The following is a 13,649-nucleotide window of genomic DNA, read 5'->3' as shown; positions in this document are numbered from 1 at the left end:
CACCGCGGATGTAGATTTCCTTCACCCACTTCTCCTCGGGGTCCAGCTCCACCTGGATCGTGGGCCGGAAAAACACGTATTTGCTCTCCAGGCTGCTGAGGCTGCAAGACGCCGACAGGCGCTGATCGTCTGCAAGGCAGGGGTGCGAGGAGCGGGGTGAGGCGGGAGGAAACAGAAGCGCCGGCCCGGGGGCGGCCGGAGGGCAGTACCCCCCAGGTGTGGTCGGGCCGGGATCGCCAAGGGTTTGGGGAGGAAGGAGAGAGACCCGCCCACCTCCACACCTGCTCCTTGGTAACCTCCCCTCGGCGCCCCACCCCTGCTCTGCGCCCCCGCCCTTCGGCCCGCCCGGCGAAGGGAGGCCGTCTCGGCAGGCCCCCCAGGAGCTCCCCTGGCACTCACCCTGGGCGGTCTTTTCCGACATCGAGGCTGAGGGGACGAAGGTCGGGTGCGGGCGAGGCCGGGGGACAACTTTGGGGAAGTCCGTGTAGCCCGAGCGCGTGCAGAGCTCGGCGAAATCCGTCTCGAGGACCCCGGTGCACTGGTACTCCTCTGCGGGGCGGCAGGGCTCACTGCCGCCGCCGGGGGGCAGCAGAGAGCAGCGGGCGCCCCGCGACGCGTCCCCAGGCTCAGCCGCCCGCCCGGGGCTTCGGGCCTCGCGGCGTCTGGGCACCCCCCGCCCGGAACGACGTCCTTACAGCCATTTTTAAAACTAAGATGCGTGGTAAAGACTCACGCTGGGGACACTTGAGAGCCAACAGCGGGAAATCCAGATCCCGGAGAAAGGGGGCTGCCGGGTCCCTGCTCACCGCGTTGGGGGCCTCCACCCACGGGTCAAGGCCGCTTCCGCTGCGCTACCCGCCCCCGGAGGGAGGGGCCTCCACCTCCCAAGGTGTCCCCAGCCTGGCCTCCTCTCATGCCCCTTGTTTGCTGCGACGGCCCAGGATCGTCCAGGCCCGACCGATGCGAGCAAAGGAAGGAAGCCAGGAGCACCTCTCACCCCCGCCCCCCACACACCGCGCTCCAGCAGAGCCTCGGCCTCGGGCTGTTATTTACGCACACGTTTATAGCACTTGCTCCGGTCCCACACTGTTCCAAGTGCTTTGGAAATATCAATTCATTCAAGAGTAACATTAATTCAGACCGACGCCCCCCACATCCCGTCGTGAGGGCTATGCAAACCTGAGTGTCTGAGTCCCCAGGGACCCCAGCTCTTTCCCACATCCCCAAGGGCATCCCAGGAAGAAGTGGTTCCTGGAGATGGGAAGGGCTGTCCCTGGCGCAGGAGAGAATCTGGGGGCAGAAGGGTTGGGCCGGTGCCAGCCTGCTCTTCTACGTGCTGGGCAGCCTGGAGCCGGAGCCCCCAAGCACCACTGCCGGCCCCCGGCCAGTACTGAGCCCGAGTAGAACTTGCACAGCTGACCGCAGGGAGCCTGCCCAGAGGCCTGGACGTCTGACAGCGCAGGTGCTCAGCACAAGTGGGGACGAGACAGAGAAGTGTGAGGTTCTAGGGAGAGGCACGTTCCTCATGCGCCATCGGGGGAACGGATCCACAGGACACATTAGTTCCAGGGACAAGGTGGTTGAGAGGAGGCTCAGGGCCCCGGGGAACCCCCTTGCACAGCCGCCTCCTGCATAACACCTGTTCCCCCTGCTGGAGGAGCCCTTCACCCCTTCCTCGCTTCCACACCACCCTTCTCTACAACAGGGAGTCTCAAACCTGAACAACCTGGGTCCCCTCCCCAAAGACCCTGATTCCAAGGGCCAGGTGGAGTCTGTGAATCTGCATTTCTAACAAACTAACTGCAAACCGGTGATGCCAAGGCCAGCGGCTTGAGAGCCTCTGCTCCAGAGCCACTGCCTGCGGAATCTGGAGGAACTTCGCGGGCACGTGGCAACGCTCTGCGCCTGCGCTTCAGGCAGCCTTTACCTGGTGGCCAAGAGCAGCTCTAAGGGGGGGCTTGCTCTGCTCCGCTCCCTCCCGCACTCCTTCCTCACACTCTCTGCTGACCTTGCCTTGCACTTCTTGAGAAACAGAAGCCAGCAGATGAGGTTTTCTCCGAATCTCTAACCCTTCCTACGGCCGCCATCACTCTCTCTCTACCCCACTGGAGTCCCGAGCCCCGCATCTGCCCGCCACCGCACACGGCGTTGCCCCACCCAGCATCCCTGGGCAGTCGTCACCCCCATTCTCTCCCACCTGTCGGCCCAGGCTGATCTCACTTCTCTGCCAGCTGCTCCTCCCCTAATATCTCCGAGAGCTCCACTCTTCTCTGCATATGCTCCCTGCTGCCCCGGAAGAATCTCTTTCTTCCCCAGGCCTTAAATACACCCGGACATCACGGTGCTCTCTCGTGAGTGCTTCAGACCCGTGTGTCGAGCTGCCCAGCTGACATCACCCCTTGGGGGTCTTCCCTGTCCGCGTGGATGGCACCTCAACCCACCGACTGCCCAGCCCAGAGACCTGGGAATCATTCTTCCTTCACTTCCCACCCCAGCCAAGACTCCGCCAGTTCTTACTACTTCTACTTGGGAACGCTTTCCAAGAAGCCTAACTCACTCTCCCTCACTGCTCTATTCCAACTACCACCGTCCCCCATATGGACTGGCCACATGCCTTGTGATTCACCTCCCTGCCTCCATGCTCTCCCACTGGTCATGCAGGGGGGGGGCCTGGGGGGGGGGGGCGGTGCGACTGGGTTCATCCCTGTAAAACGTTCTACATCGTCTTGTCTCTCCTGGAAAATGCTTTTTCTCCAGCGCTCCCAGCTCCCCTCACCCCCAGGCACCCTGACCAGGAGATCCACCTGACCGAGGTCGACAATCAGAGCCGCCTCCCAAGTGGTTTTCCCAAGTCCAGGGACAGCAAGCCCCTGTCTCTCTCAAAGTGGATAGATTTGAATCAAAAAGCCTTCCGACAGGTGTGCTGGATCGCTCAGTCGGTAGGGCATCTTTTGATCTCGGTCCGGCTCATGAGTTTGAGCCCCACATTGGGTATGGAGGCTACTTAAAANCCTGTGCATCTCTGTATCCAAAAAGCAATTGTTGAATGAATGAGTAAATAAAGGTCAACTCAAAGTAACCTCCTGGTAGGCTCCCTGCCCACATCTGGTGCCCCCCGGGGCGCCTTCTCGTGCATCTCATCACACCTCAGGGTATTTGTCGGCCTCCCGAACCACAGGGTGGGTTCTCTAGGATCAGTTCCATTCAGAGCTGTGCCAAGCTGACTTTCAAGAGCTGGGCTGCAAGTACCGTGATCTGTGTGCCAAGATGGAGCAGAGGCTGGGCACGGGGTGCACAATGCATGCTTGTGGGATCAACAAAGGAATCTGCAGTTTACAAAACACCTTCCCACCGCCAGCTCCCTTGTTCCTCACACGTCCGTACTACAGAGAAGAAAAGGTGCCGGGGCCACACACCTAATAAGGGTCACCACGCAGCACAGCCCTGCGGCGCGCCAGGAGCTGGTGACACGCGCCTGCTGAACGCAGTCACCGGAGCTCCCGGCCGGCGCGGCGCCGCGCACATGCCCTCCCGCCCGCCTACCGGGGTTCTTGGACTCCTCCTCGCCCACCGGCGGCACGACGGGGGCCGGCTTCTCCTTGGCCCCGCGATCCCCCTTCTTGGTCACTGTGCCGGACGACTTCAGGGTCCCGGGACGCGGGGCCCTGGGGGAGGCGCCGGGCGTACTTGACTCGCCCGACATGCCGGCGCCGTCCGCAGCGGCCCTGGGACCACCCACGCGGCGCAGAGGCGAGACCGGGTTCTGTGGGGCTCGCCCTGGGGGCGTGGGACCGAACCGGGGGTCTCTATTCCGCTGCCACTGCCCCGCCGCGCCCGCACCGTAGCCTCCGCGTCCCTCTCCACGACAACGCACGCGGCGGGCGGGAGCAGCGGTTACAGCCGCAGGTGGGGCAGCCTGGGGCGGGGCCAAGGGGGCTGNGGGAAGCTGCGTCCCCGGAGAGAGCAAGGGATCGCGGCGGTGCGAGGAATCTAGGAAGGGAGGGCCGGGGTGGGGGGGGCAGACCCACTCTCCGGGGTGCGCCCCCCTATCTGTAAGGAGAGAGCTCCTGATGGAAAAGGCGTGGTGCTGGGCTTCGATCCCCGACTCCCGTGTCGTTAGCCTCCGGGAGGTGTGGGCAGCCAGTGGATCCGCCAATGAGGTCACGAGGCAGATCTCGCTTCTCAGAAATCTTGGGTTCGAAGTGCTCGGGTCGTCTAGCCCCCCCGGCCCCTCGTGGGCCTCCCCTCTCCCGGCCGCTTTCCGCCACCCCCCTCAGCTCTGCCCCACTCGCCCTCCCAGCACCTCCCCGCCTCGGCGCCCGGCCCTGTGCCACTCTTCCCGGAAGCCCCTGCCTTGTGCGGCTCACGGCTGCCTCCTTACTGGCGCTTACCACGGGTGCTTTCAGCTCACTCAGCATTTGGGGAACATTTATTGAGTGCCTGCTGTATGCCAAGGAGAACTGATGTTGAGCATACTACATGATCCCTGCCTTCAGGGAGCTTACACTCCGGTAGGGGAGGCAGAAATTAATCAGATGATCACACAAACAACACAGTACAGGGAGAGCAGGTACTCTGGGGCCTTTGGCAGGCATCCGGTGAACACAGCTGTGATCAGCACCACGCAAGAGACGAAGTAAGCGAGGCGCTTCCCCAAGGACCGGAAGTGAGGGACAAGTGGCAGCTAACAGGTGAGGGGAAGAGAAGAGCACCGGATGTGCAAAGTCCCCGTGGTAGGAAGAAGTGTGGCTACTGGGTAGACCTAGAGCCCAGGGTGACTGGAACGGAGTGACAGTGAACACAGTTCAAGGCGAGGCTGGAGAGACAGGCCAGGCCAGCAGAGTCCCTAAGGCCTGTGACAGTTCTGACTCTGGCCCAAGAGCCACGGGGCGCCCAGGACACCCACACACGTAACCTCACCGCCGTCTCTTCTGAGCAGCTGGTTGGGACAAGTGCCCGGTGAAGGCAAGGAGGCCAGTTAGGCTGTGGCTAAAGGTCACTGGGTCTGGGCTGCCTTTCGACTACAGAGTGCATGCCCCAGATGGGTGTGTGCAGCGCCCGCACGTGCGCGTGCGCACACACACACACACACACACACAGCCTGGAAGAGCACAGAAAAGGAATCCAATATACATATTTTAATTTTTTTTAATGTTTTATTTATTTCTAGGACAGAGAGAGAGAGAGACAGCGTGAGCAGGGGAGGGTCAGAGAGAGAGGGAGTCACAGACTCTGAAACAGGCTCCAGGCTCTGAGCTGGCAGTCAGCACAGAGCCCGACGCGGGGCTCGAACCCACGAACCGCGAGATCATGACCTAAGCGAAAGTCGGACGCTTAACCGACTAAGCCACCCGGGCGCCCCTCCAATATACATTTTTGACATTAATCTGAAATCAGAGTTTTCTAGCAACATTCAACCCACCAGTTTATGTACAAAGGCCCCGGGGCCTTGGGGAGCAGCAGGTTGGAAAACGTACAAAAGGGAAGGCAGGCCTCCCGCTGACCAGAGTCTCCCATGATGGACCCTGGGAGCCAGGCCCGGGTCTCCCGGACATTCACCTCCTTGTTAGACGTGTTCAGGTTCACGGCCGACCGGTCCTCTCCGCGCCGCTGGCTGTACAGCAGGCTCTGCCCCCAGCCCCGGGCAGCGAAGGACGCTGGCTTCTGCACACGACCCTGACCCTTCAGCGGTCCTGGCGCCGAACTGGGGGTGACGGGGGGTGCCGGACTGGAGGCAAGTCATAGTGTCCAGGGATGTGGCTATTCTTCGGGGAGTCGTAGTGGCCAGGGGGCAGGCCTGGTGGCAGTGGGGGCTGGGAGGCCACAGAATCTCCATCTGCGGACAGAGAAGGCACGGGAGGGGGAGCTGGCTCCTCCCTCCTCACCCCTCTCCTCCCTCTGCAGCCTCTCCTGCCCACAGACAGATGGATGGTGCCAGTTTGTGTAGCTCTTCAGCTGCCATTGGGGGAGGCCACCTTGACCTGCCCACCTCACAGGATATGAGGACACTTTGTCACCAACCTTGTTCCCCTCTTTTCTGGGCCACAAGGCCACAAGTCAGGTGCTGTCGGACCAAACCCTCAGCCCTGTGAGGCAGGCCACCACTCACGGGCTCTCAGCGGCAACGTGACTTCCCAGACGGCATGCCCAAAGTCCCCGCTCTTGATGCCGCACCGCGCCCGCTCTGTGCTCTCTCCCCGACCCTTCTTTCTCCCTCCCTTTTCCTCGTTCCCTGTGGCCCCTGCCCCAGCGGAGAAGGGGACTCACCATAGATCAGAGGGCTGGGCTGTTCATAGGTGCCACTATCTCTCTGTGGCTGGGGGTGTCGCCACCTCTGGCTGTCCCGGAGCGGAGGGGGCTGCCTGGGGGGGGACCCTGAGGGGGGGCCTTTCATCTCCACATAGCTGCTCTCCCGGAGGCCCCCCAGGAGGCCCGGCAGGTCCCGGATGGTGGCGTAGGGGTTTTCGCTGCTCAGGGAAGCCACGCTGGCCCCCAGCCCCTCTTCGGAGATGGGCCCTAAAGAGAGGGGAAGGGAGTCAGGCTCTGTGGCGGCCCTGGCTCCCAAAGCCCGGCTCGGCCTCCTCCCTCCCCCCTGCGCCAGTACCTTTACTAGAGAACGGGCCGGGGCCGTCACTGCTCCGATAGCTGCGGCTGTAGCTCAGGCGGCCGCTGCCTGCGCAGGGGGAGAGGGAGGCAATGAGCAGCCCCTGCTCTCCTCCCCAGGCTCCTACCTGCCCCAACCGGGGCCCAGGACCCTTCTGCGGACACAGGCTCCGAGGGAGCAGGTGCTGGGCCGCACAAGCCCCCCTCCCCAGAGGCCCTGGCCTCTGGGCCCCTACCCCCGGGGCCCCTACCCCTGTCCGGAGGCCCTGCAGGGGGCTCCCTGCGTCGCTTCCAGTCAGCAGGCAGCGTGCTGTGGTTCTCCTGCCCGTGCGCTCCCACCGGCCGCTCGGGGACCTGGAGGCTGGCAAAGAGCTGACTGCCTGGAACCTGATGGGGGAGGGGTGGAAGAAGGAGAGGGACACAGGAGCTGGGTCTGTGTCACGGCGCCCCCACGGCGGTGCACCCCCTCCCCCAGCACCGACCTTGTTGGGGGGCGGGGGCTTCGGCGAGCACTGCGACAGGGTGTGGTAGCTGGGGTTGGAGTAGTAGTGACTGTAGCTGGGAGGGACATCTGCGCAGACAAGGCACGCGGTGACCCGGCCGGTCAGAAAGAGGCCCGGGCCCGGGACCGTGGTTCTGTCCCAGCAGATCCGACCTCTCTTCTCCCCTCCAGCTCCCCGCTTCGCCTCTTCCAGGTCCAGGGAGGGACACAGGAGCCCCGCACCCTGCGCGCCCGGAGCCCACGCGCCAGCCCCCACACGTGTGCCCGCCCCGGGCCAGCTCACCTGGCATGACGTAGTCAGAGCCATCCAGCCGCCCGCTGCTGTAGGCCACCGCCAGGTGCTGGTGCTCCTTGCCCTTTTGCCAATGGCGATAGCCAACGAACAGCGCCAGCAGGGCTACCACCAGGGACCCCAGCACTGCGATGCCGATCACTGCCCCCAGCGAGTTGTGGGCCACTGGAGAGGTAGGCATCATGGTGAAGGGCTCCTGGCTTCCTAGGGGGATGGGGCGGGCCCTCAGCATGGCACCTTGCCTCTGCCGGTGAGCTTGGGGTGCAGCATAGGACAGGCCCCAGGAGGGGTCAGGGCGTATGATGGGCCCAGGTCCTGGTTCCCTGGGGACCATCGGGCAGACAGGAGAACTCACCAATCCTGCAGGGGGCGCCGCTGTGCCCCGGGGGACACACACAGGCTCCCGTCTCCGGGTGGCACCTCTCTCCGGGACCACACTGGCATGACTGGGAGCAGTTGGCACCAAACATCCCTGGAGGACAGCCTGGGGGAAAGGCGAGGGGGCAGTGGGGGCGGGGGACCCAGATCTGCAGTGTCCCCCTTGGGGGCAGGGCAGGAGTTCCCCTTCTCTAGGTACCTTCCAAGCAGAGATGTCCAGTCCAGCCTGGGGGGCAGAGACAGCTCCCATCCTGGGGGTGGCAGGTCCCCCCGTGGCGGCACTGGCAGAGCTGGGCACAGTTGGGTCCCCAGTGCCCTAGAGGGCACGCTGCAGGAGACAAGGTGGTTTTCTGGTGGGGCAGGGCCACCTCCGTCTGGATGACTCCCCAGCCCCCAGCACCACTGAAATCTTCTCAGCCTCGGTCTCCCTGAGACACCAAGCTTTTGAACCACAGCTGTGCACGGACAGCTCACACATGCTTATCACATGCCAACTGCCTACTGGAACCTGCACTCGGCTATCTAAATTTTTTTAATTTATTTCTGAGAGAGAGAGATAGAGACAGCGTGAGCAGGGGAGCGTCAAAGAGAGAGGGAGACACAGAATCTGAAGCAGGCTCCAGGCTCTGAGCTGTCAGCACAGAGCCCGATGCGGGGCTCGAACCACGAACCGTGAGATCATGACCTGAGCCGAAGTCAGACGTTCAACCGACTGAGCCACCCGGGGGCCTCAGTGCTTGGCTATCTAATATCCATTTCAGGATCGCATGGCCAGAGCCAGACCACCAAAGGCTTCCAAACTTGCCGGCATTGTTTAGCTCTCGGTTCTTTTTTTACCTCTTTATCGTAAAAGAGAAGAAAACGTCCATACCATCTGAGGTACAACTTTTGTGTGTCTGACACTCACAAATAATCTAATGGTACCCATGACCGCACTCTAGGGGAAACCCTTCCCCTAGATCATGCCCCTCAACCCCCGCCGAGCCTGCACCCAGCCTTTTTTGGGGCCACGGCTCCTCATTTCCCATTTCAACGCTTGCTGTGCTTGGTTTTGGGGACTATCCGTTTCCATGACGTTCTTTATATATTTATGTGGGGAAGAAGCCACATACAAATAAATACAAATTGGAAAGTGCAGGGGTGCCTGGGGGGGCTCAGTCAGTTAAGCGTCCAACTTCAGCTCAGGTCATGATCTCACGGCTCGTGGGTTCAAGCCCCTCATCGGGCTCTGTGCTGACAGCTCAGAGCCTGGAGCCTGTTTCGGATTCTGTGTCTCCCTCCCTTGCTGCCTTTTCCCCGCTCATGCTCTGTCTCTCTCTGCCTCAAAAATAAAAAACTTAAAAAAAAAAGAAAAAGAAAAGTGCAGAAGGAAAGGAGCACGTGTCCAGAACCAAGCCTGGGGTCCCCCCGCCCCCCTGCCTGGACAAGTAATGCCCTTCCCAGGCGTCCCATGCAGAAGGGTGCACGTCTGTTGCCCTGATCAGCCCCCTGCTGTGCCCTGAGCACCGGAACAGGACTCGGCATGGAGGTGACACCCACCAAATATCTGTTTGTATTCTTCCTAGAAATTATGAAATCCAAGTGGGTGCAGAGGCCTCTACGCCCAGCACAGGGAAACAGAAGCCTCTGGCCCTCAGCCTGCCTCGCACACGCACACACACACACGCTCACACACAAGGGCCAGCACGTACGCTGGGAGCAGTCAGGGCCTGTCCAGCCGGCCAGACAGTAGCAGGTCCCGTTGGAGGGGTGGCAGGAGGAATGGTTGGTACACTTGCAGGGCACGCAGCGTTTGCCATAGCGGCCGGGCTGGCAGGCTGCGGGAGAGAGGCCGCGGTGACTGGAGGCAGGAAGGACCCCTCCATCGGGCTTGACCCCGCTATCTCCCTCCCTCCTTCCCAGCAGAGAGGAGTCGTGGGGGGCTTCCAGCGCCTGAACCCGCGCCCTACTGCTGGCAGGTGGGGGAAGGAGAGGGAGCCTCACGCCTCTGGCAGAAGGGGCCTCGGAACCCGGGCGTGCACACGCAGTTGCCGTTCTCAGGGATGCACGTGCCCCCGTTCTTGCAGGAGCAAATGTTACTGCAGTTTGCCCCCCAGAAGCCCTCAGGGCAGGGCAAGTGGCAGCGGGGGCCTGTGGGAGAGAAGGGTAGGGTGAGCCCAGCCTGCCCCCCGGCCCCGCTTCCATAGAGGCTCTTCGGGACACATTTCCTGCAGGACGCATCCCTGACTCCGCTGTGCGCAGGGGCCCGGACACCGAGAATGCTCACCCGTCCAGCCAGCCTGGCACCGGCAGCGTCCATGAACAGGGTCACAGCCGTCAGCGTGGTCACAGTCACAGCGACTGGCACAGCCTTCACCAAACTGTCCTTTCTTGGAGAGAGAGGGGCAGGCCAGTCAGCGGGCAGGGGGGAGGCTGTGACCCGCCATCCCCTGGGCAGATGGGCTGTTGAGCACTTACTGGGCACGGAAGCTGGCAGTGGGCCCCCCGCCACCCAGGAGTGCAGGTACAGGCCCCGGTCTGGGGGCTGCAGGCTACCGCGTGGGCACATTGGCAGCTGGCGTTGCAGCCAAAGCCCCAGGTTCCGGGCGAGCAGGGCACAGAGCAGTTACCAGGCTGCCAACCTGCAAGAGGGGCCCTGCAGGTAGGCTCCCGAGCCAGCACCCCGGGCCTCAGCCAGGCCAGGCTCTGGGCTGGGAGCCAGGGGTGGGCTGGGGGCGCTCCCGGCCCACATGGGAGACAAGCATAATCACTGGTAGAAGCCGGACAGGGGCTGAGCGGCTGCTGGCGAGGCTCCGCTCCCTTCTGGGGCCTCTTCTGCAGAACGCGGGGGGTTGGCAGCGAGCCCGAGTGCTTACAGGCCCCACCAGGTAGCTGAACGAGTTACACAGGTCATGTGTCAGACTCCAAGGAGGGGTGGGGACTGCAGCCTGGAGGCTGGTTAAATGTAACAGAGGACCGCCCAAATAAAATACATCCGTGTCAGAATCCAGTGTAAAGGTGGCCAACAGGCCACCCGGATAGGTCCCTGAAGCCCCTCCTGGCCCTGCCATCGTGCAGTTTTAGATGACGGAGGGTGAGAAAGGCTCGCCAAGCGGCGCCCTCTGGCCTGGGCCTTTAAGCACAAGCAGGATTTTTGTGGTTGAAGAAAAGCAAAGTGGATATTCCAGGAAGGAAGTAGCCTGGCTACTTTCCCACCGTCCAGCTGCTGCCCAGGGGACCCCACCCTCACCATGCTGCCNCCTCTCACCGATCCCCCGTGTAGCCTGGAGCGCAGCGACACTGCCCAGTGAAGCGGTCGCAGAGGCCACCATTGTGACAGCGACACTCTTGGGAGCAGTTGGGTCCGTGGAAGCCCTCCGGGCAAGGCAGGGAGCAGATGGTGCCCTGGAGAGGCAGAGGTGCACAGAGCCCCGGCGCCCGGCCCCTCCCCCTGGGCGCAGCACCCCTGATACCCCCATACTCCAAACCTCTGCGGGGTCCCCAGAGCCCACCCCCTCCACATGCATCCTCCTCCCAGTCCTGCTGAGAAGCCCCGGACCCCGCCCCAGCCCGCCTACCATCCAACCCGGCGGGCAGCTGCAGGAGCCCCGGGAAGCCTGGAAGACGCCCCCGTTGCGGCAGGGATGGGTGCTGGGGCAGAAGAAGCCGACAGCGCCCCGCACACAGGACAGCTCACAGCTGCGGGGCACAGCGGCCGGTCAGCGGGCATACAAGCAGCCGGTGCCCCGCTCCCCTCCCTGGGCTGGCCGCCTGCACACTTCTCCCTGGCAAGTCCTGAACCCCCGGCCCAGGGAGGCGTCCGCCCCGCTGGTCGCTGCCGAGGACACTTCTGTCCCGGAAGGCTCACCTCCCAGCTCCTCTGCGAGGCGGGACCCTCGACCTTTATCCCGTGCACGCCCCCCCAGTCTGCCTGCGCTTCCTGCCACGGGCCGTCCTGGGGCCCTGCGTCAGCCCCACTTTACAACATGTTCACACACATGCAGGCTCGTGGCGTCTTCACAGCAAGCCTTGCAGGTGGGGACAGACAGGACACGAGCTCAAGGTCCCTCAACCAGTGGGTGGCCCAGCTGAGACGAGGGCCTTGGCCTCTCCATCCCGCCCCACTTGGGACCCTGTCTGAGTCCCCTCGGATCCTCATATCTGCCCGTGGGGTCTGCTGTCTACGACCCCATCACGCACCTGGGCCCAGTTCTCTCCGGGGGGCAGAAGCAGGCTCCGGTCTGGGGGTCGCACGGTGCTCCGTGGCACTGGCAGCGGAACTGGCAGGCGGGACCATAGTGGCCGGGGGGGCAGGGCTCCAGGCAGCGTGGGGGCCGCAGGCCGGGGGGGCAGGAGCACGCTCCGCTCTTGGGGTCACAGGAACTGCCGTTGCCGCAGGGACAGGGCTTGTCGCACTGCAGCCCCCACACCCCTGGGGCACAGCCTGGGGGCGGGGAGGGCAGAGGGGAGTCACCAGGGCTCTCAGCCCTCCCTGGCCTCCTCTCAGTCCGCGGCTCTGTCTCCCGGCCCCCCTCACCCTGTAGCACCCCCTCTCCCGAAAGGGCAGCGGCTGCTGTGGGGCTCTCGAGGGTGTGGGGGACTGGCCCGGGGTGTGATCTGCGCCGCCAGCTACTCACCGCTGGAACAGTCCTCGCCCCTCCAGTCCTGCGCACACTGACACCGATTGGGCGCCACGCAGCGGCCGTGGACGCACTCCTGGTCACAGAGCGCTGGGGCAGAGACCGGGGAGTGAGACGTGCCTCCCCTGCCCCCACCCGCCCACCTTCCTTTGCCCCGGTGGGGGGAGGGGCTGACACTCCCCCGGAGCACCAGCACTTCTGCCTCTGAGACCCAGAAGACTGAGGGCCAGGACTCAACGGACGCTCAGAACGCGAGGCCCCCCAGCCCCTGTCTGTGACATTCTCCAAACACCTTGTTGGGAAAAGGGACAGGAGCGCCTCAGGGAGGGACCAGACACGGATGCTGCGCAGGGGGGTGGGCTGGGCATGGGTCAGGCAGGACTGAGGCGGGGGCAGAGAGGCAGAGCAGGCTCCAGTCGGGGGCTTGGGGCACAGGGGTGCAGGAGAGACTGGGCAGTGACAAGTCAGAGGCAGACAGAGATAGGAAGAGATAGAGACGGACCCAGACCCACAGTGACAGAGAGACACAGGCAGCCCAGAGACAGAGATACAGAGAGAGACTATTCCAGGACTCAGAGAGAAGGGGCGGGAGAAACATGGGGTCAGCTAGGGACACAGGTGGCAGGTGGCAGCTGCTGTCCCGGGGACCCACCCGGGGCTGCCAGGAGGGATGAGGAGGGGTGGGCCAGACCCTCGCACCCACGGCCCCCCAGGACTCACGGACACAGATCCCACTGCTCTCATAGAAGCCCCGGCAGCACTGCAGACGCTTCCGGTGGTCTGTCTTCACCACCTGGCGGTACACCGTCCTGTAGACAACCCTGGCGGAGACGGCAAGGTGGCCCTCAGCCCCCCCGCCGGGGCCGGGCTGTCCCCACCGCCCACCGCGCGGCACCGGGGCTGGGGGTGCACAGAAGGAGCGTTCCCTCCCTGCTCCGTACCCACCCCCACGGCGCACCCCACAGCAGCCTCCCCAAGCCACGCCTCGACGCTTCCTCTGTGCCGCAGGGTCTCTGAGGAGAGAATGAGGGTGTGCGGGGCCATGTGCGGCCAGGCAGCGCGTCCGCCCGCGGTGGGGTCGGGTGGGCACTCACGTGGGCCGGGGGCAGGTGTGGGGGCTCTCCCAGGGCCGGTCACAGGGCTCCGGAGGGAGCAGGCTGAAGGGGCGGGAGTGAGACTCCTTGGTGGTGGTGGTGAAGCTGCAGGGCAGAGGCGGGGGGTGGGGTGTAAGGACAGGAGGGGGTCAGAGCTGGAG

At 63.7% G+C, this 13,649-nt stretch overlaps 2 protein-coding genes across 2 annotated transcripts in view; both read right to left on the bottom strand.

Annotated features, from left to right (window-relative positions):
* LRRC71 (leucine rich repeat containing 71) overlaps positions 1-3,866 on the bottom strand; it is a 9,912-nt gene extending 6,046 nt beyond the window's left edge. Inside the window, exons 1-3 of the mRNA XM_077764205.1 lie at positions 3,544-3,866; positions 400-549; positions 4-129 (exon numbers count right to left, since the gene is read on the bottom strand). Coding sequence (XP_077620331.1) covers positions 4-129; positions 400-549; positions 3,544-3,703 — 436 coding nt within the window. The 5' untranslated portion in view covers positions 3,704-3,866. The remainder of the gene's footprint in view (positions 1-3; positions 130-399; positions 550-3,543) is intronic.
* A 1,309-nt stretch (positions 3,867-5,175) lies between these two features.
* The window catches only part of PEAR1 (platelet endothelial aggregation receptor 1), an 11,486-nt gene continuing 3,012 nt past the window's right edge, over positions 5,176-13,649 (bottom strand). The window contains exons 4-21 of the mRNA XM_077764080.1: positions 13,489-13,593; positions 13,115-13,215; positions 12,392-12,484; positions 11,955-12,198; positions 11,333-11,453; positions 11,023-11,159; positions 10,233-10,524; positions 10,042-10,144; positions 9,759-9,905; positions 9,467-9,592; positions 7,975-8,103; positions 7,753-7,881; positions 7,389-7,601; positions 7,086-7,174; positions 6,855-6,990; positions 6,605-6,673; positions 6,268-6,516; positions 5,176-5,836 (exon numbers count right to left, since the gene is read on the bottom strand). Coding sequence (XP_077620206.1) covers positions 5,685-5,836; positions 6,268-6,516; positions 6,605-6,673; positions 6,855-6,990; positions 7,086-7,174; positions 7,389-7,601; positions 7,753-7,881; positions 7,975-8,103; positions 9,467-9,592; positions 9,759-9,905; positions 10,042-10,144; positions 10,233-10,524; positions 11,023-11,159; positions 11,333-11,453; positions 11,955-12,198; positions 12,392-12,484; positions 13,115-13,215; positions 13,489-13,593 — 2,635 coding nt within the window. The 3' untranslated portion in view covers positions 5,176-5,684. The remainder of the gene's footprint in view (positions 5,837-6,267; positions 6,517-6,604; positions 6,674-6,854; positions 6,991-7,085; positions 7,175-7,388; positions 7,602-7,752; positions 7,882-7,974; positions 8,104-9,466; positions 9,593-9,758; positions 9,906-10,041; positions 10,145-10,232; positions 10,525-11,022; positions 11,160-11,332; positions 11,454-11,954; positions 12,199-12,391; positions 12,485-13,114; positions 13,216-13,488; positions 13,594-13,649) is intronic.

The sequence above is a fragment of the Crocuta crocuta genome, unplaced genomic scaffold (assembly GCF_008692635.1).
Source record: "Crocuta crocuta isolate KB4526 unplaced genomic scaffold, BGI_CrCroc_1.0 scaffold528, whole genome shotgun sequence".
Lineage (NCBI taxonomy): Eukaryota > Metazoa > Chordata > Mammalia > Carnivora > Hyaenidae > Crocuta > Crocuta crocuta.
This window is presented reverse-complemented; position numbering and strand designations above follow the sequence as displayed.